A 25,128-nucleotide genomic window follows, 5' to 3' on the forward strand; every position below is an offset into this window, starting at 1 on the left:
CTGTACAGAGATTACAGGTTGCTGATTCTTGACCTAGATACAGACACAAACTCAGGGAGAACATACCAACTTCATTAACATGTTTTCCCTGGTCAGATTACAATCCAGGACCCAAGCACTGCAAGGAAACAGTGCTTACCACCGAGCCACTGTGCTTCCCCAGTACTTACTGTGGTTACCACCGAGCCACTGTGCTTCCCCAGTACTTACTGTACTTACCACCGAGCCACTGTGCTTCCCCAGTACTTACTGTGCTTACCACCAAGCCACTGTGCTTCCCCAGTACTTACTGTACTTACCACCGAGCCACTGTGCTTCCCCAGTTCTTACTGTGCTTACCACTGAGCCACTGTGCTTCCCCAGTACTTACTGTGCTTACCACCGAGCCACTGTGCTTCCCCAGTACTTACTGTGCTTACCACCGAGCCACTGTGCTTCCCCAGTACTTACTGTGCTTACCACCAAGCCACTGTGCTTCCCCAGTACTTACTGTCCTTACCACCGAGCCACTGTGCTTCCCTAGTACTTACTGTGCTTACCACCGAGCCACTGTGCTTTCCCAGTACTTACTGTGCTTACCACCGAGCCACTGTGCTTCCCCAGTACTTACTGTGCTTACCACCGAGCCACTGTGCTTCCCCAGTACTTACTGTGCTTACCACCGAGCCACTGTGCTTCCCCAGTACTTACTGTGCTTACCACCAAGCCACTGTGCTTCCCCAGTACTTACTGTACTTACCACCGAGCCACTGTGCTTCCCCAGTTCTTACCACTGAGCCACTGTGCTTCCCCAGTACTTACTGTGCTTACCACCGAGCCACTGTGCTTCCCCAGTACTTACTGTGCTTACCACCGAGCCACTGTGCTTCCCTAGTACTTACTGTGCTTACCACCGAGCCACTGTGCTTTCCCAGTACTTACTGTGCTTACCACCGAGCCACTGTGCTTCCCCAGTACTTACTGTGCTTACCACCGAGCCACTATGCTTCCCCAGTACTTACTGTACTTACCACCGAGCCACTGTGCTTCCCCAGTACTTACTGTGCTTACCACCAAGCCACTGTGCTTCCCCAGTACTTACTGTGGTTACCACCGAGCCACTGTGCTTCCCCAGTACTTACTGTGCTTACCACGAGCCTTCCTTCCCCAGTACTTACTGTGCTTACCACCGAGCCACTGTGCTTCCCCAGTTCTTGCTGGGCTTAACACCGAGCTACTGTGCTTACCACCGAGCCACTGTGTTTCCCCAGTACTTACTGTGCTTACCACCGGGCCACTGTGCATCCCCAGTACTTTTTGTGCTTCCCCAGTACTTACTGTGTTTACCACAGAGCCACTGTGCTTCCCCAGTACTTACTGTGGTTACCACCGAGCCACTTTGCTTCCCCAGTACTTACTGTGCTTACCACTGAGCCACTGTGCTTCCCCAGTACTTACTGTACTTACCACCGAGCCACTGTGCTTCCCCAGTTCTTACTGTGCTTACCACTGAGCCACTGTGCTTCCCCAGTACTTTCTGTGCTTCCCCAGTACTTACTGTGTTTACCACAGAGCCACTGTGCTTCCCCAGTACTTACTGTGGTTACCACCGAGCCACTGTGGTTCCCCAGTACTTACTGTGCTTACCACCAAGCCACTGTGCTTCCCCAGTACTTACTGTACTTACCACCGAGCCACTATGCTTCCCCAGTTCTTACTGTGCTTACCACCGAGCTACTGTGCTTCCCCGGTACTTACTGTGCTTACCACCGAGCCACTGTGCTTCCCTAGTACTTACTGTGCTTACCACCGAGCCACTGTGCTTCCCCAGTACTTACTGTGCTTACCACCGAGCCACTGTGCTTCCCTAGTACTCACTGTACTTACCACCTAGCCACTGTGCTTCCTCAGCACTTTTCTTTATTCCACATACACTTATGTTAATTTTTTATTTAACTGTTGTAACCAAGGGCATCTAAATAATTTTTGTATCCTGAGAGAGTAACTGAACTTTTGTACAAACTTTTAATATGTTGTCCCTCCCTAACCCCCTAAAAAATATTTTTCTAATATATTATTTTCATTATATGCTGGCATATATATTTTCAACTGCTGGCATAGCACATGGGTACCCTGTACCCTTATACTATGCCAGGATTAGCTGAGTGGAGTGGCTCCTGCTTCTGCCTGCTCTGCTAAGCTAGCAGCAGGAGACGCTCCTCTCAGCTAATCCTGGCATAGTAGAAGGGTACAGGGTACCCATGTGCTATGCCAGCAGTTAGTAATAGTCCAGGGAGCATGGGCAGGAGCAGAAAAGAGTGCTCCTGCCCGTACTCCCTGCGCTCCTGCGGCCCCATTCATAAAATGAGTACTCTGTACACCGCTGACAGCTCAGTGGTATAGGGAAAACTGAGTTTTAGCGCACCAGTGAATGGTGTGCTTTAGTGGTGAAAAAGTACGTACTAAGTAAATTAGAAAAATATTTTTTAGGGGGTTAGGGACAACATATTAAAAGTTAGTGCAAAAGTTTAGTTACTCTTGAAGCCTTGTATTTTAGCTACTCCTTCACCATATGGGGTATTATTGAACTCTGACTACATGTATTATACAGATCTAGCCACTTTTATTTTAAAAACTGTATTCTACAGTTTTCAAACCAGCCCCCGGATCTGAATACTTTTGTAATTGCATATAATGAAAAATTTAGCATAGCCACTGAGATATCTAATAAAGTGTATCTGTATAGCGCCACCTCCTTTTTTTATGTTTATATTATGGGCATTTTCGGACACCGCAATGCCTGTGATATTTTCTTCAATTGTTTATTTTTATTTTTGTTTTGGGGAAAAGGGGGGCGATTTGAACTTAAATTTTTTTTGAGCTTCTGGGAGCAACAGGGGCATTGCCATTACTTCTAGAGGCTCAACTCTCTCTGCAACTGCCGTGCCCTCTGCACTTTGACAGTGCCAGTTGTGATGACGTTTACACTGCCAGGCCCCGTCAGTGAAAGTGCAGAGGGCACAGAAGCTGCCGAGAGAGCATGGCCTCTAGTTGTTATGGTAACGCTCCCGTTGCTCCTAGGGCTCGTGCATATGTTAAAACATCATTTTTCTCAGTAATGCGGGCACATATGAACATGGGACCAACACAGACGCCTTCAGCTGCCAAGTGCACATGTAACAGGTCAGCCAGTGTCATAGGTACAAAACTGCTGACAGAGATGCTCTACAATAAATGTAAAAGAAATCTGGTGCATTTGTAATAGTAAACCTGCCCCAAAGTGTATCAGTGTTGCGTTTCTTCTCTTTTTCTTTATTTTTTTTGTTTCAAGTGACTTTACTATTTTCGTTATCATTACTTTGAATTCATGGCTGAAGACTTTTAAATTGAGAGATGAAGCAATTGACGCCAGGCTTAGATTAAATATTATAGTTCAGTCTGTAAGGAGCGGGCATCCTTCAGGTAAGCATTTAATTAGGGCAGGAAGATATAGTGCAATCTGCATTTGATGGCTGTTTGGAGGCTGATTAGCACCAGAAGAGATATATAAGTCTTGCCGTGTCTCTGACCCGCTGCTGATGCTGGAGAACTGTCACTTTGACAAACAAGTACTGCTTTAGCCCACAGAACAAACTGCACTCGGAGGAGATTGCGTTATTTATTCATGCTTTTTGCATTCTCAAATGCTAGCAGTTTCAATATTTGCAGAGTAGTCTGAGAGGCTGAGCGTATAGTCATGTATTCTTCCCTATGAATTTGCCTTCTTACTTAATTTATTGCTCTGTAATCACCCACTTTATTGTTTCAAACATTGAACTGTACAGATTTGTAAATTCTCTATTTTAGTTCACTTAAGTGCTGCTGATGGGTCCGTTTTCCCGTAAAGCTTTTTCAATCTGTTATCATCCACAGCCATACATAACCCTCATCGCAACTACTCCCTGAAACATAGTAAAACCTCTCCTCTCATAATGGGAGAATTACCGAACTATAGCGCCACAAATTGCAGGGCATTACACCCTTTCCATAGAAAAGCGTACTGTCTGAATTAAGTTTGTCAAAGGGATAGGCAATATTATACACATTTTCGAGGTCATTTGTTAAGACCGGCGTTTTAGATGCCGGTCTTAATAAAGACCTGCACTGGCGGTGGATCCGATGAAGTTATGTAGAGGTGCCTTCTACATAACTTAGGCGGATCCACCACCGCTTCTAAATGTAAGACACACTTCCTAGCTGTCTTACATTTAGACCATTTTCTGCGCCTAAAACAGGCGTAGAAAATAGTAAATGAGACGTTCCTGTCGGCCCTTCGCCGCCCATGGCACGCCCACTTTTTTTGGATCTGGAGTAAGCAGGGAGAAGTAGCAGATTGTGGCATAAATGACCTTTTCACCGCAATCTGCGCCAGAAATATGCCTAATTTAGGCGTATTTCTGTTTAATAACTGACCCCCTTTGTTTTACTGATGTTTTATAGTTTATACCTTTTCATCCACAGGAATCCAGAAAACTGGATTGACTATGGTGCCTGTAGGCATATGAGTGGCTGAGTGACCAAAAACACAGGAGGTGGAACAGCTAAACTGCTGTTCTTGCAAGTGAAATGCTGTGAAGTTGAGGAGAAGGAAACATTTGTTCATATGCACATTTTGAAAGAAATTTTGTAATGCGACTTGTTATACAAAAATGTCATTTATTTTCCTCCTTCACTGACAATGTCCCTTCTGAGGGAGGTAGATATACAGATTTTCAACTTCACTGAGGGATCAGGTTACAACTCCTTGGGTGGGAGGGGAAAAGAGCAGCAACAGAGACACACACACGAACACACAACCATTCTAGTAAATGTTCTGCTATCTCACCCTAGTATTGGATTCACAGCTACACTGCACATTACTGCTGAATAATCTGCAGAGGGGAGAAAAAAGCAAGATACAAGTCATATAATGGCCAGATATAGTGTTATCCTTTATGTACATACACCTGGCATTCATTTTGAAAGGTCACCTGTAGCACTTTTTAATAAGTAAGAAAAAAATGAAGTTAAAGAGGTTATCCCACGAACAGCATTTATGACTTATCCACACCATAGATAATAATAAACAGGGATCTCCAAGTGTCCTGTCTGAAGGAAGTGATAGTGTGCACATCTGTCAACCGCTCCATTCGAAGTTCTGTTTACGTCAGTCCTATTAAATACATATCTTATAGCTGATAAGCCTGGTGGACTTACTTTGACAATAGTTTTTAAAAGTTTTCTCTCCTGATATTAAAGGAAACCTGTCACCTGGATTTTGTGATTAGAGCTCAGGATATGGGCTGCTAGATGGCCGCTAGCACAACCGCAATATCCAGTCCCCATAGCTCTGTGTGCTTTTATTGTCTCAAATAAACGATTTGATAGACATGTCCCTGAGATGAGTCCAGCGTGAAGGAGCCCAGCACCGCCCCGCATCCTCCGAATGTTCTTCTTGCTCCCCGACGTCACAAAGCTAGAGCGCCGTAATCTCGCGATGCGAGAGCTAGCGCATGCGCAGTTCGTTCCCTAAGGCTGATGCCAGCACAGGGAAGGAACACTATGTCAACACTGCGCGTGCGCTAGCTTGCGAATCGCGAGATTACGGCGCTCTAGCTGGACTCCTTCACGCTGGACTCATCTCAGGGACAGGACTCATCTAAGGTTAATTTGCATATCTATCAAATCGTTGTTTTTTTTTTTAACAATAAAAGCACACAGAGCTATGGGGACTGGATACAGTGGAAACCCCCAAAAAGTGACCCCATTTTGGAAACTACACCCCTCCCCTCAATGAATCTTTCAAGGTGTGTAGTGAACACTTTGACCTCAAAGGTGTTTCTTAGAATTATGAAACACTTAGCAGTGAAAATGAAAAAATAATTTTTTTTCCTAAAAAAAGTAGCTTTACACCCACATTTTTCACTTTCCCAAAGGTTAACAGAACAAAATGCACCCAGCATTTTATTCTCCATTTCCTCCCGAATATGGAAACACCCCATATGTTCTCAAAAAATGATGCATGGGCGCACAGCAGGGCTCTAGAGTCAAACAGCAAAATATGGATTTTGCTGACCTGAATTGTCAGACATTGATTTTAGGCACCATGTCGCATTAAAAAAATTCCTGAGGTCCCCAGAGATTAAAACCCCCCAGAAATGACCACATTTTGGAAAGAGCACCCCCGTACAAACATTTTAAGTGGTGGAAACGGTACCTTTCAGCAAACAGGTGTCTCACAGAAGGCAGAAACACTTGTTAAAGGATTTTAAAGCACACATTTGTTAAAGGATAACTGTCACATTTAGACCCTAATTTCAATTTTCATATATGTAGTTACTAATAACATGATATTCCAGAATCAGTTACTATTAGACTGACTTACCCCATATTTAATAAGATTTATCCCTTAGCAACCAGTCTGCATAAAACTGCAATTTCACTATTCAGTTAAGATGGCCGCCACTGCCCTCACCCTGAGGCTAATCCCGCCTGCCCTCACTACCCACAATGCATTGAGCTCCTCACATGCACTAGCCAGTAACAATAGCCCCCCAAAAGTGTCAGTAACCAGAGCCCTCCCCCCCTAAGGGTTAATCTCCTGCAGCACAAAGGGGTCCTCTTACCAAACGTTGCTTTCATTTATACACTGAGCAGATGCCAGATCTCCCTTCCCTGGTGTGAGCTGCTCCAACTCTGCATTCTCCAGCTCTGCTGAGTAAGGGGGCGTCTGCCAAGTGCAGGGACAGGGAGAAGTGCACACAGCCCAGGCACTGTGATCAGCTGCTGGGGAGGACCTGGCTTTAATAATTTACTTACAGTCCCTGGCTGTCAGTAATGTGAGCCTGCACGCTGCGTGCTCCGTCCTTCAACAGATAGACGGAGCATGCCTAGCAACCCTATTTTAAGCACAGGTAAAAGTAGGCAGTACAGGGAACAAAAATGTGGAATTAAGGGGTAATTGAATACACAGTGAAAAGTTGAAATAGGGCCACCAAGGTGATATTAATCACCACAATCCAATACTCAAAAAAAAACAACAGTTATCCTTTAAAATAAAAAATTACTAGAAGACCCCAATTTTTTACTTTCACAAGGGGTTAAAGTAGGGGTGGGCGATATGGCCTAAAATCTATATTGCGATATAATTTTAAGCATGTGCGATATATATCGCGATATATTGTTTTCTATATTTGGGGGGGGCGTGTTTAAACTTTTTTTTTACTTTTTATTTAATAACTATTAGTCTCCTTAAGGGCTAGAACGTAGAACCCTTGTCATATTCACCCTAATAGAGCTCTATTAGGGTGAATAGGACTTTACACTCTCCCTGCTGCCCTGTGCTTTGTGCACACAGCAGCAGGGAGCTGATCCCCCTCCCCTAAATGGTGCCATCCACAGATCCCCCCCTCCCCTAAACGGTGCCATCCACAGATCCCCCCCCTCCCCTAAACTGTGCCATCCACAGATCCCCCCTCCCCTAAACGGTGCCATACACAGATCCCCCCCTCCCCTAAACAGTGCCATCCACAGATCCCCCCCTCCTCTAAACGGTGCCATCCACAGATCCCCCCCTCCCCTAAACGGTGCCATCCACAGATCCCCCCCTCCCCTAAACGGTGCCATCCACAGATCCCCCCCCTCCCCTAAACGATGCCATCCACAGATCCCCCCCTCCCCTAAACGGTGCCATCCACAGATCCCCCCCCCTAAACAGTGCCATCCACAGATCCCCCCCCTCCCCTAAACAGTGCCATCCACAGATCCCCCCCCTCCCCTAAACAGTGCCATCCACAGATCCCCCCCCCCCCTAAACGGTGCCATCCACAGATCCCCCCCCCCCCCCTCCCGACGCTCACAGGAATACATTTAAAAACTAATCAGTAACTTTAACTTTATTCATTGGTGATCTCTTTACTGTATACCTTACTAGGTCTTGGCTCCGATAACAGCAGGCACTGCGGGGGGCGGCGCTCACTCACTGACGTCACGCGCCTGCGCTGCCTAGTGGGAGGAGCAGGCGCGTGACGTCAGTGAGTGAGCGCCGTCCGCCCGCACTGCCTGCTGTTACCGGAGCTAAGACCTAGTAAGGTATACAGTAAAGAGATCACCAATCAATAAAGTTAAAGTTACTGATTAGTTTTTAAATGTTCTACTGTCAGCGGCGTGGCCCTGTATATTCTAACCCCCAGGCAAGCGTCCCTGTCACTATGGGAACGCCTGGGGGTTAGAATATACCATCGGATTTGAGTTTTCACGCGCTCACTGAGATCGTGAAAACTCAATGATTTACAGTCAGTCCCTCCCCTCCTCCTCTTTTGTCATTGGTGGTCAGCGGCAGCCGCGCACAGTGGGGAGGGAGGGACTCTCTCCTTCTCCACTGTGTCGGCTCAGGAGAAGATGGTGCGCAGAGAGCGCGATCATATCGCGGTCCGGCGATATAGGCGATATGCTCAAAATCCATATCGTGGCACAAATTTATATCGCATATCGCCTATATCGTCTATATCGCCCACCCCTAGGTTAAAGGAGAAAATGCACCCCAGTATGTGTTACCCATTTTCCCCCCATTCAGGAAACACCCAATATGCACTTGTAGCCTGCTGTATGTGCGCACAGCAGGCAAACAGCAAAATATGGATTTTACTGGCAGACCTGAATTGGCAGACATGGATTTTAAGTGTCATGTCGCATTAAAAAAATTCCTGAGGTCCCCAGAAATTAAACCCCCCCCAGAAGTGACCATATTTTGGAAAGAGTACCCCCGTACAAACATTTTAAGTGGTGGAAACAATACTTTTCAGCAAACAGGTGTCTCACAGAAGGCAGAAACACTTGTTAAAGGATTTTAAAGCACACATTTGTTCAAATTAAAAATTACTAGCAGACCCCAATTTTTCACTTTCACAAGGGGTTAAAGGAGAAAATGCACCCCAGTATGTGTTACCCATTTTCTCCCCATTCAGGAAATACCCCGTATGTGCTTGTAGCCTGCTGTATCTAGTTCAGTGAAGCCCGCACAGTCTATCTGTATTCCGGAGCTGCCCTCAAGATCTGGAATTTGGGGCTGATAATCGTCAGGTGGTGGGGTCCATTTGGACTCACTCTGGGGGGCTGCCTCAGCTGTTGCTCTGGGGCGCCTTCTAGAGGGTCTCTCATCAGCGGATGATGATGATGAGGGGGTAGAGGAGTAGAGGAAAGGGAACGGGATGGAGGGTGGTTTAGGGATCAGGAGCAGCTGAAAATGAAAGAAAAAAAAAAAACGGACAGCAATTCCAGATGTTCTTCTTTTCTTCTTTCAGCAGGAAAAGCTCAAATCGCAGTGGTGGTGCACCATAAGTCCCAGCAAGCCAACAAGCAGCACAGAGAAGCACAGAACCTCTCTGCATGCAGTCACCAGATAGAATGGCTGCCTACAGAGAGACGTTTCGGCCACACATTGGCCTTCATCAGACTACAGCAAAAGAAAAAAACTAAAAAATAGTGTAGTCAAATATTACATACAGATATTTTTATAATATACCATGGCAAATGAAAAGAATGAAAAAAATTGGAAAAAAGGGGAAAAACAACAGATTAAAAAATAGATAAGAAAACACAGAAGCATGATACATAATGAATGGGATCCAGGAGGTTCTGTTATCATATCCGCATGTCAGTCAATAATCAGACATAAATCCTAGATCCAGGCATTTCGATCAGGTCCCATAGTAGGGCTACCTCCGCTGGAATCATGTTAAGGGGTATATTGTCCAGATGAAAGAAAGTCCATAACACACATGAATAATCCGTGAACATCAATAGCATTACAGGAGCAAAATCATAACCAAGTATTATCATTATATTGTAATTCAGTCACCAGCAGGGCTTAAAGGTCAGTATCTCCATATTAGTGGAGCATGGATATATAAAAAATAAGCAGAACAGGATCCATGGGTAGGCAAAGAAAGGGGGGGATGAGGGATAGGTAGATTAGTATGCAGTTTAGCTTTTAGTCGTATACAGCATAGTGTACAGGGAAGACCTAGTTGAGATCACCAGCCACCTGGACTTATATATGAGGGGGTATATAGCAGGTATTCATCGTTGTCTGTGAAGGGTGGAAGTATTTCCTACCTTGTGCCGCTTGTTTAAATGGATGTCCAGGATGCGGGCGTCAGGGTAAGAGTGCATTCGCACTGACTGGAAAGCGCCTGTGTGAGAAAGGACGCGCGCCCCTATTCAAGGGAGCGCGTCCGGTGTCGGGGTGTTGCGCAGGCTCAGAGTACGCCGATGCGTGTCTAGAGTGATATCTAGAGCGCTCCCGGTCTTAGCGCTTTGAACAGAGCAGGAACTAAGGGAAATAAGGGGTAAAGAACAATAGCAAATCGATGTCTTGATGTTGTAGACAGGATGTAGACAGGAAAGGATAAAAGAATAGGACATACGGACATAGGACATACAGACATAGGACATAAAACATATAACATACCATTGTGGAAAAAGGATACTATGGATGGCCCCAGAGTGTGAAGGGCAGTATTATTAATTCATCTAGAAGAAAATGACATGATAAGTAAAATGGTGGTGGAAATTACGCCTACACATGCTTAAACATACCTAAGTCTAAAGTATAAGAGTACAAAAGGATCTGTCATATATAGGGTACCATAAGAGAGTCTATGGATACAGAGTGATGGGTTTTATGAGAGACAATGACAGGAATGACATACGTTAGTAAAAAGGAGAAGATATATAGATACCGGAAAATGGATAATATTTCTCAATTCATTATATTATTTCTCACTTCATTATATTATATGTGATTGAGGAATTAAATGAGGCTGTGAATTTCATATTCCCTATTTAGTCCCTTTGGGTTCCAGGCTATCAAGAGTGTGAATCCAGTACGCTTCCCTAGTCTTTAACAATTTTACTCTATTGCCTCCTCTCCTAATCGGTGTCACCTGTTCAATCACTTGATATTTTAATTGTGATAGATTATGGCCTGCTGACTCGAAGTGTGCTGGTACTGGGAGTAGTAGATTTTTCCGTCTGATATTCGATTTGTGTTGACATACACGATCACGTATCTTTTGAGTTGTCTCTCCTATATATACCTTACCACATTGACATTTTAGTAGGTATACCACGAAATTGGTGTCACACGTAAAAAAGCCGCGAATTGGGAAGCTTTTAATACATTCGAGCACTGAAGGCAATGTACACAGGGAAATGTTCCTGTCTTCTGTTTGTGTATAAAGGTCTGTCTCAGGATAGTCTTGGAGGGGCCTATGTCAGCCTTCACAATTATGTTTCGTAGATTCTTAGGGCGGCGTGTACAGGACAGTATAGGATTTTTAAACTCGGCAATGTCTGGGTAGGCCTTTTGTAGAATGGGCTAATGGTTCCTAATACTATTGATTATCTTATTGGCACTCGGGTGGAAGGTATGAACAAAGGGTATCCTATTACTTACTCCTGTCTGTTTGTCTGATCTGGATTTAACTGTTTCATGGAGAAGGTGTTGTGGATAGCCTCGCGCTAGGAATCGCGACTTTTTAGTGTTTGAGTGACTTTTTAGTGTTTGAGGAGTGAAAACTAGAGGAGTGCAACAAGTTATTGCGATCTGTTGATTTTCTGTACAGATCCGTAGTAAGGGCACCGGTAGATAGTTTAGTGACCATAGTATCTAGGAAATTAATTGAATCAGAGTGATAGTGAATGGTAAATTGCAGTTCTGGGTAGATGGAATTAAGGAATGTGTGAAATCCAAGTAAGGAGTCCAATGTGCCCTCCCATATGCAGAAAATGTCGTCAATATAACGCTTCCATGTTAATGCCTGTGTACAGAAATGTGAGTGTAGGTAGACATAGGTTTCTTCAAAGTCTGCCATGTAGGAATTTGCATAGGGAGGCGCCACATTGGACCCCATAGCGGTACCCTGCTGCTGTAAGTAGTAGTTGTCCTGGAAGAGGAAAAAATTATTCAAAAGAACAAGCTCAAGCAGATCCATGTAAAAGTCAACTAAACTGGGTTGTATGTCCTGTGAGGAGAGTAACCCGACTTCCAGCGGCAAACGGACGGCAGAGTGCCACGAAGTTTTGCTTATATATCTATTCTCCCTGACGGAGTGGAGCACCTGCCATACCATGGCAAGTGGTACATTGTCATTTCAACAGGAGGAGATTTCTGAAATCCTATACCAAGTCAACCTTTCCGGGGAATTTTTACAAACACCACCTTCTGAATTTAAGGCACGGGACCTAGAGCGAGAATCCCGACGTCTGCTCAATTATGAATTGCACAGCGTGACGATAGCCGAATATTTGAAGGTGAAACGCATCCCGTGAGGGTTACGAATACGCACTAGACCAACGTTCTTCAAGGAAAACAATGAATTCTGCGAGAAATTTGAGCAGATACTTAATAAGTGCTCTTTCGACCTGATGACTTTGACTCTCTCATATCTACACAACGCCATCAGCACAACTAAAACAGAAATTAAGACAATTGAAGAACAATTTACAGCAATCATAACGTCAGAGGACTACAATCAACTTAAAGAAAAAATAACCGCATCCTTGGCACAGCAACGCAAAGGTGGAGGCAACGAAAAGGAATAAATTCCTCAGGGACACTGAAGACTACAGACAGAACCGGTTCTACAGATGGCCAGATGTCACCAACAACCGATCAAATTACGCCAACAAACGGTCATCATCCAGAGATTTAGCACAATCGGGCTCGAGTGGTGACTTCCAGCACAGATCCGACAACCAACAACGACGATTTCGGGGCAGAAGAGGCCAAAGAGGAGGAGCCAACACCACGACGAGAGGAAATTCCGGTATTACTACAAGATCTCAGGTACAATCATTAGTGATTAACATATCATCACACACACTGGGGCCAGCAGAGATGTCCCTATTAGAAAAAGGACTCTCTTACTGTCCATCTAATCAGTTGGATACGTTCCAACTCGATGTAGATCTACAAAGACTATTCAGGAACATTCGACTCAAGGTTAATTTCTCTGGTAACCCTGATAACACCAATAGAGGAGACCCCCTACCCAAACCAGGTATATCCATCCGGGATCTTGGTTTGCACAACAAAAGCCACTTTACGCCCCCTAAAACCCAACCTGCTATTGAGACCTTTATTTCCCTTATCCAACGAGACATGTCCCAATTCAGGAAGAACTTAGCCATGGGCAAATATAAATTCATGCATAATTTAGAGAATACGGAGAGACAAGCTCTTTCGACTCTCAGGAAGAAGAAAGACCTTGTTCTTAAACCAGCTAGGGAGTGAGGAGCTTTGGTTATCATGGACAAACACAAATACATAGACGAAATACATTGTCAACTCAATGATCATTCTGTATACCTAAAACTATCTAAAGATCCGACTAAACAGGTGACGGAGAAAGTACAATCGGTACTACAATATTACCATGGACTCGGGGTAATTGATGAGTCGGTGGTTACCTTTTTATCAAAATCTAACCCCACTATGCCCATCATTTACATACTACCTAAAATACACAAGGATCTTCTAAATCCCCCTGGCCGACCTATAGTGGCCTCAACCGACTCTATCCTTTCACCACTATCCATTTTGCTGGAAAAAGTCCTGACTCCCATAATCTGAGGCACAAAATCTTTCTTACTGGATACATCCTCCTTCTTAACATTACTTGACAACCTACCCCCATTGTCCACAAACACCTTTTTAGTAACATGGGATGTGGTAAGTCTATACACATCCATCCAACACTCGAAAGGCTTAAACGCAGCTCGTAAGTTACTCTCCTCACAGGACATACAACCCAGTTTAGTTGAGTTTTACATGGATCTGCTTGAGCTTGTTCTTTTGAATAATTTTTTCCTCTTCCAGGACAACTACTACTTACAGCAGCAGGGTACCGCTATGGGGTCCAATGTGGCGCCTCCCTATGCAAATTCCTACATGGCAGACTTTGAAGAAACCTATGTCTACCCACAATCACATTTCTGTACACGCATTAACATGGAAGCGTTATATTGACGACATTTTCTGCATATGGGAGGGCACATTGGACTCCTTACTTGAATTTCACACATTACTTAATTCATCTACCCAGAACTGCAATTTACCATTCACTATCACTCTGATTCAATTAATTTCCTAGATACTATGGTCACTAAACTATCTACCGGTGCCCTTACTACGGATCTGTACAGAAAATCAACAGATCGCAATAACTTGTTGCACTTCTCTAGTTTTCACTCCTCAAACACTAAAAAGTCACTTCCGCATTCCCAATTTGAACGTATACGCCGCATAGTCAAAACAGCCCCTCTTCAACAAACTAGAATAATAGAAATGAAACAGCGATTCCTAGCGCGAGGCTATCCACAACACCTTCTCCATGAAACAGTTAAATCCAGATCAGACAAACAGACAGGAGTAAGTAATAGGATACCCTTTGTTCATACCTTCCACCCGAGTGCCAATAAGATAATCAATAGTATTAGGAACCATTGGCCCATTCTACAAAAGGCCTACCCAGACATTGCCGAGTTTAAAAATCCTATACTGTCCTGTACACGCCGCCCTAAGAATCTACGAGACCTAATTGTGAAGGCTGACATCGGCATCTCTAAGACTATCCTGAGACAGACCTTTATACACAAACAGAAGACAGGAACATTTCCCTGTGTACATTGCCTTCAGTGCTCGAATGCATTAAAAGGTCCCCAATTCTATCATCCCCAGTCAGGTAAAAGCTTCCCAATTTGCGGCTTTTTTTTTACGTGTGACACCAATTTCGTGGTATACCTACTAAAATGTCCATGTGGTAAGGTACAGTACAGACTAAAAGTTTGGACACACCTTCTCATTCAAAGAATTTTCTTTATTTTCATGACTATGAAAATTGTAGATTTACACTGAAGGCATCAAAACTATGAATTAACACATGTGGAATTATATACATAACAAACAAGTGTGAAACAACTGAAAATATGTCATATTCTAGGTTCTTCAAAGTAGCCACCTTTTGCTTTGATTACTGCTTTGCACACTCTTGGCATTCTCTTGATGAGCTTCAAGAGATAGTCCCCTGAAATGGTTTTCACTTCACAGGTGTGCCCTGTCAGGTTTAATAAGTGGGATTTCTTGCCTTATAAATGGGGTTGGGACCATTAGTTGCGTTGAGGAGAAGTCAGGTGGATACACAGCTGATAGTCCTACTGAATAGACTGTTAGAATTTGTATTATGGCAAGAAAAAAGCAGCTAAGTAAAGAAAAACGAGTGGCCATCATTACTTTAAGAAATGAAGGTCAGTCAGTCAGCCGAAAAATTGGGAAAACTTTGAAAGTAAGGGCTATTTGACCATGAAGGACAGTGATGGGGTGCTGCACCAAATGACCTGGCCTCCACAGTCACCGGACCTGAACCCAATCAAGATGGTTTGGGGTGAACTGGACCGCAGAGTGAAGGCAAAAGGGCCAACAAGTGCTAAGCATCTCTGGGAACTCCTTCAAGACTGTTGGAAGACCATTTCAGGTGACTACCTCTTGAAGCTCATCAAGAGAATGCCAAGAGTGTGCAAAGCAGTAATCAAAGCAAAAGGTGGCTACTTTGAAGAACCTAGAATATGACATATTTTCAGTTGTTTCACACTTGTTTGTTATGTATATAATTCCACATGTGTTAATTCATAGTTTTGATGCCTTCATAGTCATGAAAATAAAGAAAACTCTTTGAATGAAACTTTTGGTCTGTACTGTATATGTAGGAGAGACAACTCAAAAGATACGTGATCGTGTATGTCAACACAAATCGAATATCAGACTGAAAAATCTACTACTCCCAGTACCAGCACACTTCGAGTCAGCAGGCCATAATCTATCACAATTAAAATATCAAGTGATTGAACAGGTGACACCGAGTAGGAGAGGAGGCGATAGAGTAAAATTGTTAAAGACTAGGGAAGCGTACTGGATTCACACTCTTGATAGCCTAGAACCCAAGGGACTAAATAGGGAATATGAAATTCACAGCCTCATTTAATTCCTCAATTACATATAATATAATGAAGTGAGAAATAATATAATGAATTGAGAAATATTATCCATTTTCCGGTATCTATATATCTTCTCCTTTTTACTAACTTATGTCATTCCTGTCATTGTCTCTCATAAAACCCATCACTCTGTATCCATAGACTCTCTTATGGTACCCTATATATGACAGATCCTTTTGTACTCTTATACTTTAGACTTAGGTATGTGTAAGCACGTGTAGGCGTAATTTCCACCACCATTTTACTTATGTCATTTTCTTCTGGATGAATTAATAATACTGCCCTTTACACTCTGGGGCTATCCATAGTATCCTTTTTCCACAATGGTATGTTATATGTTTTATGTCCTATGTCTGTATGTCCTATGTCCGTATGTCCTATTCTTTTCTTTTATCCTTTCCTGTCTACATCCTGTCTACAACATCAAGACATCGATTTGCTATTATTCTTTACCCCTTATTTCCCTTCGTTCCTGCTCTGTTCAAAGCGCTAGGACCGGGAGCGCTCTAGATATCACTCACAACCAAAGCGAGGCTTGACACGCAGCGGCGTACTCTGCGCATGCGCAACACCCCCTGATACCGGTATATTACTCACAACCAAAACAAGGCTTGACACGCATCGGCGTACTCTGAGCCTGCGCAAAACACCCCCTGACACCGGACGCGCTCCCTTGAATAGGGGCACGCGTCCTTTCTCACACAGGCGCTTCCCAGTCAGTGCGAATGCACTCTTACCCTGACGCCCGCATCATGGACATCCATTTAAACAAGCGGCACAAGGTAGGAAATACTTCCACCCTTCACAGACAACGATGAATACCTGCTATATACCCCCTCATATATAAGTCCAGGTGGCTGGTGATCTCAACTAGGTCTTCCCTGTACACTATGCTGTATACGACTAAAAGCTAAACTGCATACTAATCTACCTATCCCTCATCCCCCCTTTCTTTGCCTACCCATGGATCCTGTTCTGCTTATTCTTTATATTTTTTATATATCCATGCTCCACTAATATGGAGATACTGACCTTTAAGCCCTGCTGGTGACTGAATTACAATATAATGATAATACTTGGTTATGATTTTGCTCCTGTAATGCTGTTGATGTTCACGGATTATTCATGTGTGTTATGGACTTCCTTTCATCTGGACAATATACCCCTTAACATGATTCCAGCGGAGGTAGCCCTACTATGGGACCTGATCGAAATGCCTGGATCTAGGATTTATGTCTGGTTATTGACTGACATGTGGATGTGATAACAGAACCTCCTGGATCCCATTCATTATGTATCATGCTTCTGTGTTTTCTTATCTATTTTTTATCTGTTGTTTCTCCCCTTTTTTCCAATTTTTTTCTTTCTTTTCATTTGCCATGGTATATTATAAAAATATCTGTATGTATTATTTGATTACACTATTTATATAGTTTTTTTCTTTTGCTGCAGTCTGATGAAGGCCAATGTGTGGCCGAAACGTCACATTGTACACAGCCGCAATATCAATTAAAAAAATCCTTTCTTGCAATTCAATTGCTGGAGTTTCTATATTTTTTACAAGACGGGGTGGGAACCCGACTTCCAGCGGCAAACGGACAGCAGAGTGCCGCGAAGTTTTGCTTATATGCCTACAGAGAGGTTCAGCCCTTTCCTGTGCTGCTATAGCGCTGCAATTGGCTGGAGCGTTGTTCCAGGGAACGCCAAACACTGGAGTCCCCTGCCTCACCTCGAAGGAGACCCGTGCTGACTAGTTCAGCACCGGTTACCTCCCCATACCCCCCCCCCCACCCCCCTGACCAACCCCGCATCTTCCTTCTGCTTCCAGCGCTGCAATGTGCCGGTCTTCATTGACAGGCCAATCGCAGCGCTTGGAGCTGCAGGGGGCGGATAGACACCATGATGCCCTTACCCTGCCCCGTTTCCCCCGCGATCCTGCCCCAGCACCCCGCGGATCTTGCGCTGTTCGGCGCTGGTCCTTAAGTCACGTCCAGCTGCGCCGCACATGTATTGCGCGGGTCCTTAAGGGGTTAAAGAAAGTCACACCCTCTGAGATTATGAGGGAAATGCAGGGCCTATAGGGCGTTCAATATCCTATTCTAAACTATAGACAACAGTATCCAAATAGTGGGAAGACTAAGGCAGATTTGATTTATTGTTCGGCAGTTGTCCTGCAGATAAAGGACCCTGGGGTGCTGCAGAGAAATACATACAGTATGGGGTAAAATGGACGCATGGATGTGTATTTTTCATTATTCATTTAAAGAGTGAGATAGACAACTTTAGGATTTATGATAGTTCATCTGTTGATTATCCTAATAGTAATTATAGTAATACTGAATGAATGCAGGTAAAGAAGACATGGTAAAAGCTAATACTGTAGATATGCAGTGGATGGATAAGAATAAAAATACTATGGATTGAAGCAAAGGAAAATTGAGAAAATACCGGCTCCCACTGATGGGAAAGAATTTCCAAATATTAAATTGATGCTCATGTATCAATTTCTGCGGCTTGTCAGCGGAATCACAGAAAGCAAGGAATAACTTTTAATAGCTAATTTAATATTAAATCACTTCATATTACTACCAGTAATCGACAATCCATATCTCATATTTAATATTTATGAGCCATAAACACAAAACCAAATCTACAAGGGGAGACCAACATAATGGGTGCACTAGGGAAAGATGTCCCTGTCAGATCCCTGGCTAATACCTCAACCCACAGGAACACCCTGATGGTGGATGGCCTGTGGTCCCGTGCCGTATGATAATCAATGGACACCGATAAAAAAAAGGAAAAACACATGATTGTTAGCGCATAAATCTCAGATGAACATGATCACAGCGGGGATACCAAATCTCAAACAAACATGATCGTAACGGGGATACCAACAAAGTTGTTTATCATTATTATGCCCACATGATTATATATAGAAAAATCTAAGTAGTACTTCATACTCCAATAACATGATAAATTATCCAGAGGGGAAAAGAAGATCAAAACTAAGTATGTCAATCAATCCTTCAGCCTGGTGCATGATTTTAACCACATATGGTCTCACAGTTCATGATCAATTTAATAAATATTCATCAATAGACATAAGAACAGATAGTGGTCCGAACTCTGAAGGACCTCTCACGTATGTATTGGATGAATTCCTGATATGACCGGTACTCCGGGGTCCAACACTATATGGATGCTTCCCCAGAGCCTGATCTTGCCCCTTCTTATAGTGCTAACTCGTACACTACATACTGTATCCCGCTAATGGAGCACACGCCAATTCCACGTGTGTCCCCTCAATAGCGGAAATCCGGTCAGTGGAACGCAAAAGCGCTCCACTTACAGAAAACGCATTCCACATACCGTTGATTGATTACTAATACAAACTTTTGGATTACATTTTGACCATAACCTGTTTTTGTTTTGATGAATAATTACTCCATATTATTCCCCTGATGAACCACTATTTGGGGAAACGCGTTGGGAGTGTTTAGGGTAACAAGAGGGTGAGACAGGGTAGGCACGGGACCACAGGCCACCCACCATCAGGGTATTAGCCAGGGATCTGGCAGGGACATCTTTCCCTAGTGCACCCATTATGTTGGTCTCCCCTTGTAGATTTGGTTTTGTGTTTATGGTTAAAATATAAAATATGAGATATGGATTGTCGCTTACTGGTATCTCAGAGTAATATGAAGTGATTTAACATTAAATTAGCTATTAAAAGTTAAGTTTTATTTCTTGCTTTCTGTGATTCCGAAGAATTTTATCTACATTAGAGCTCTAGACCTGGAGATTTATGGGTTTATATGATAGGAAATAGGGCACCTGCAAACCCTGGGAGAGGTAAAGAAATAAAGTAATGTCTTATTAAACTTGTTTTTTATATATCTGAATAATGTATTTAGATGTACCTACATGGTGAAGTTCCATACACATTCCTGGATAGTATAAAAAATCAATAACATATATATAAAAAGGCGCAAAACATTATATAATATAATTTATAATAAAACATGTTGCAGCTTTGTACCACAATTTGTATTTAATTCAATGTTTTTCAAGATTGCTGTCTGTTGTCGATGGGTAGGGATTTTTTTTCTCTACATATTATGTTCCTAATACTTCACGCAGCTACTTTCAGTCTATGAATTAACTTGTGTACCAACTACAGAACATCAGGAGCACACATGTTTGCTATAATGCACTGGATCAGACTAGGTGTTCATTATCAGGCTGGAGTTCAAAGTGGATTAAACTACACGTTATCCACGAATTATAATATAATGTACAGACCCATGTACTACAGCTTTTTATATATTTAATCTACAGGCTGTGTTCACATCTGCGTAATGTACAGGCTCTGTTCACATCTGCATAATGTACAGGCTGTGTTCACATCTGTGTAATATAAAGGCTGTGTTCACATATGCGTAATGTACAGGCTGTGTTCACATCTGTGTAATATAAAGGCTGTGTTCACATCTGCGTGATGTACAAGCTGTGTTCACATCTGCGTAATGTACAGGCTGTGTTCACATCTGCGTAATGTACAGGCTGTGTTCACATCTGCGTAATGTACAGGCTGTGTTCACATCTGCGTAATGTACAGGCTGTGTTCACATCTGTGTAATATAAAGGCTGTGTTCACATATGCATAATGTACAGGCTGTGTTCACATCTGTGTAATATACAGGCTGTGTTCACATCTGTGTAATGTGCAGGCTGTGTTCACATCTGCGTAATGTACAGGCTGCTTCACTTTTTCTTCTGGTAAAATGTCTGGTTTTCTATAAAAAATTCGACAGATCCCATTATAGTCAAAGGGGTCGGTTGGGAACTGTTATTACTATCATTTGACGACTCTAGCGATTCCATAAACTTTGTTGTACTGCACCTATAACGGAGCAGAACAATGGCGCCTGAACCCAGCCTTAATGTGTTCTAATGTAATGTAATTTTGTTTAAGGAATTGGTTAAACACACTACTGATGAACTAGAGAAAAACAACCTACGTCTGTCACTGGACGCTATGAAGGTAAGTGGTCTTGTACTGCCCACTGTATGTAGGTGAATACTTCAAAAGCTGGCCTTTCACTTTTTAATGATGCACATATTTAAAAGGGTTTTCCAAGATTTATTTTTTTTTACTAATGACCTATCCTCTGGACTAGTTATCAGTATCTGATCGGTGGGGTCCGACAACTGGGCCCTGCGCTGATCAGTTGTTTGAGAAGGCAGCGAGGCTCACAGTAGCGCTGCAGCCTTCTCACAGCTTTACCTAGGCCATGTAGCGTCACAGGCACAGCTCAGCCCCATTTACGTGAATGGGACTGAGCTGCAATACCAAGCACAGCCGCTGTACAATGTAAGGTGCTGTGCTTGGTGAGCTGACATGAGGCTGAAAGCGCCGGTGCCTTCTCAAAGAGCTGATCAGCGGGCGTCCCAGGGTGACCCCTAGCGATTACATATTGACAACCTATCCAGAGGATTGGTCACCAGTAAAAAATAGTCTTGGAAAACCCCTTTAATTTATACGACTGTTTGACTGTTGCTTCTGATTGTGAAGGAAGTGTATGGCACTTTACATTTATAGATTATTCAATATTGCAATGAAGCTGAAGCTGAGGCCTGAGGAAAAAGCTGAATGGGGCACATTGCTTGATGGTTTTGCATCTAATGATTGCATTGGTACATATTTTCCCATATATCTAAAATATTTGTGAGTCTTTACACGTTAAGCCCTCTTACACACGGGCGTCGTGTGTGAGGGCCGGACAAGATGCGAGTGTGTTGTGGGAAAATGCACGATTTTCCCACGCGAGTGCAAAGTGTTTTAATGCGTTTTGCACGCGCGTGAGAAAAGTCGGCATGTTTGGTACCCAGACCCGAACCCAGACTTTTTCCCAGAAGCTCGGGTTTGGGATCGGTATTGTGTAGATTTTATTATTTTCCCTTATAGCATTGTATAATAATAGCATTTTTAATACAGAATGCTTAGTAAAATGTCCATTGAGGGGTTAAAAATAATAAACAAATTTAACTCACCCCATCCACTTGATCGCGTAGTGGATCTCCTCTTCTTTCTACTTTCTTCAGGACCTGGCTAAAGGACCTTTGATGATGTCACTGCGCTCATCACATGGTCCATCACCACAGTGATGTCACCACAGGTCCTTTTCATCAAAAAAGAAAGAAGACATGCCAGGCTGAGAGTTCAAGTGGATTAGGGTGAGTTTATTAATAGTTTTTATTTTTTTAACCCCTCCATCACTATTTTACTAAGCATTCTGTATTAAGAATGCTATTATTTTCCCTTATAACCATGTTATAAGGGAAAATAATAAAGATCGGGTCCCCATCCCGATCGTCTTCTAGCAACCATGCGTGAAAATCGCACCGCATCCGCACTTGCTTGTGAATGCTTGCGATTTTCACGCAGCTCCATTCACTTCTATGGGGCCTGTGTTGCGTGAAAAACGCACAATATAGAGCTTGCTGCGATTTTCACGCAACGCACCAGTGATGCGTGAAAATCACTGCTCATGTTCACAGCCCCATTGAAGTGAATGGGTCCGGATTCAGTGCGGGTGCAATGCGTTCACATCACTCATTGCACCCGCACGGAATTCTCGCCCATGTGAAAGGGGCCTAAGGCCTCTTGCACACGACTGTATGGCTTTTTCAGTATTTTGCGGTCCGCAAAAAAACAGATCCACAAAAAATACGGATGACGTCCGTGTGCATTCCATTATTTGCAGAACGGAACACCTGGCCCCTGATAGAACAGTACTATCCTTGTCCGTTATGCGGAAAATAATATGACGTTCTATCTTTGAACGGAACGGAAAAATGGAAATACCGAAACGGAAGGCATACGGAGTACGATCCTTTTTTTTTTGCGGATCCTTTGAAATGAATGGTTCCGTATACGGAATGCAAAAAACGGAACGGAAACGGAAAAAAAATACGTTTGTGTGCAAGAGGCCTAAGACAAGTATTGCCGACTATTGAAATTGTCAAATTAAACACAATATGCTATGGTGTATAGCCACTGATAATTTTATCAGATCAGCAGGGGTCTGACTCCCGGCACCCCCGCCGATCAGCTGATTGCAGGGGCACACTAGCGAATTGGAACCAGGCACAAGTTTTTGATTGAGACAAGCCAATGGTACAGTAATCCTAAAATCAAAAATAAATTTGGTGAGATGTTCTAGGGAACAAGTAAATTTGGCACCAGTTATGGTGATAGGTTATTAAAAGACAGAACTAGTATTTGTACACTCCTGAAGGAAAACTGAAATCATTACACGCTTGGCAGAATTTCTCTCTGTCCTGCCAGCTACCTATTAAAGAGCAAACATCACTATTACAGATTCCTATAAGGTGTATTTGATTAAAAGACACTCAAGGTGCATGTCTCAGGATGTGAAATAAAACATCTGTATCTATCTCATATGCTTCCTTTTCATTCAGCTGTGTCCCATGCTGACATCTACAGTATATTGATTTCTTTTAAAACTCGACGTTAATTCCTACTATTGAACTATACTTCCCAGCATCAGTTCTTTTAAAAACAAACACACCCTATCCCATAAGCTGTGCATTAAAGCAGGCCATACATTTTACACACATAGCTGTCAACTAAACGACTATCTTTCCCGACTTCTGGATGGCTGAGCATGCATGTATCCTGAGTGGGGAGAGGTGAGTAAGGGCAGCCATACACAGTCAATAGCTGCAGGTCAAACAATCATTTGGCCGACTGATATCTCTCCCGACTCCCTCTTGGCGCCACCCTACACAATACATGAAGGTGAACCGTCACTACAGCACTCCACCAATCTGGGCATTATGGCAGAGTGGCAAGAAAGAAGCTTCTCTGTAAATATGCAGAAAAGCCAGCCTGGAGTTTACAAAAAAGCACCTAAAGGACCCTCAGACTGTAAGTAACAAGATTCTCTGTTATGATGAAACCAAAATTCAAACTTTCTGCCAGTTCTAAGGGTCATGTCTGGAGGAAGCCAGGCAGTGCTTATCACCTATACCATGCCTACAGTGAAGCACGGTGGTAGCAGCATCATGCTGTGGGGGTGTTTTTCAGCGGCTGGGACAGTGAGACTGTCAGAGTTGAAGGAAAGCTGAACAGAGATATTCTTGATGAAAATCTGATCTATAGTGATCTGGACATCAGACTGAGCCGAAGAGTCACCTTCCAACAAGACAATGACCCTAAGCACACAGCCAGGACAAGTGGCAATTCTGTAAACGTGCTTGAGTGACCCAGACAGAGCCCTGACTTGAACTCAATTGAGCATCTTTGGAGAGAACTGAAAATGACTATCCACTGATGTCCCCATCCAACCTGACAGAGCTTGAGAGGATCTGCAGAGAAGAATGGCCGAATATCCCGAAATCCAGGTGTGCAAACCTTGTGGCATCATATCCAAGAAGACTGAAGGCTGTAAATGCTACTAAAGGTGCTTCTACTAAGTCCTGAGTAAAAGGCCTGAATACTTATGTCAATGCAATATATTAGCAAATATTTCAAACATTTGGTTTTCACTTTGTCATTTGGGGGTACTGAATGCAGAATGATGAGGAAACGCTTGTTTTGTTTTTTATTTTAGCACAAGGCTGCAACATCACAAAATGTCAAAAAAGTTAGTGTCTTCATATTAGGTGGTGACTACCATGATATATTTATACCCAGGACTGCAGCTATAACAAGTGGACATCCTCTATATCTCGAGGAAAGAAGGTTTCTATTCCAACTTAGAAGGGGATTCTTTAGTGTTAGCAGTGAGACTATGGGCTCTCTGCCAGAGGAGGTCTTGGTGGTGAATTCACTAAAAGAGGCACCTGAATGCTTTTCTGGAGAGTATCATTATGGGTGCATTCTGCATTCATATGGCAGTGTAGTTTTATACAGATTTTTACATGGTTTTTGCTGTGTTACCACCGCGCCAAAATCTGCATGTGTTACTTGTGAGTTTTGATGGGAATTTGCCCCAGGTTTCACCCTTTGCAATAGATCAAATCTGCACTAAAAATCCACACAAA

The 25,128-nt window shown here is 43.2% G+C and overlaps 1 protein-coding gene across 2 annotated transcripts in view; it reads left to right on the forward strand.

Annotated features, from left to right (window-relative positions):
- Positions 1–25,128, forward strand: part of VAV3 (vav guanine nucleotide exchange factor 3) — a 259,355-nt gene that overhangs the window by 133,931 nt on the left and 100,296 nt on the right. For both annotated transcript variants that reach the window (XM_040408568.1, XM_040408569.1), the window contains exon 11: positions 21,032–21,100. In XM_040408568.1, the coding sequence (XP_040264502.1) occupies positions 21,032–21,100 (69 nt within the window). The remainder of the gene's footprint in view (positions 1–21,031; positions 21,101–25,128) is intronic.

This window comes from Bufo bufo, chromosome 9, assembly GCF_905171765.1.
Source record: "Bufo bufo chromosome 9, aBufBuf1.1, whole genome shotgun sequence".
Taxonomy (NCBI): Eukaryota; Metazoa; Chordata; class Amphibia; order Anura; family Bufonidae; genus Bufo; species Bufo bufo.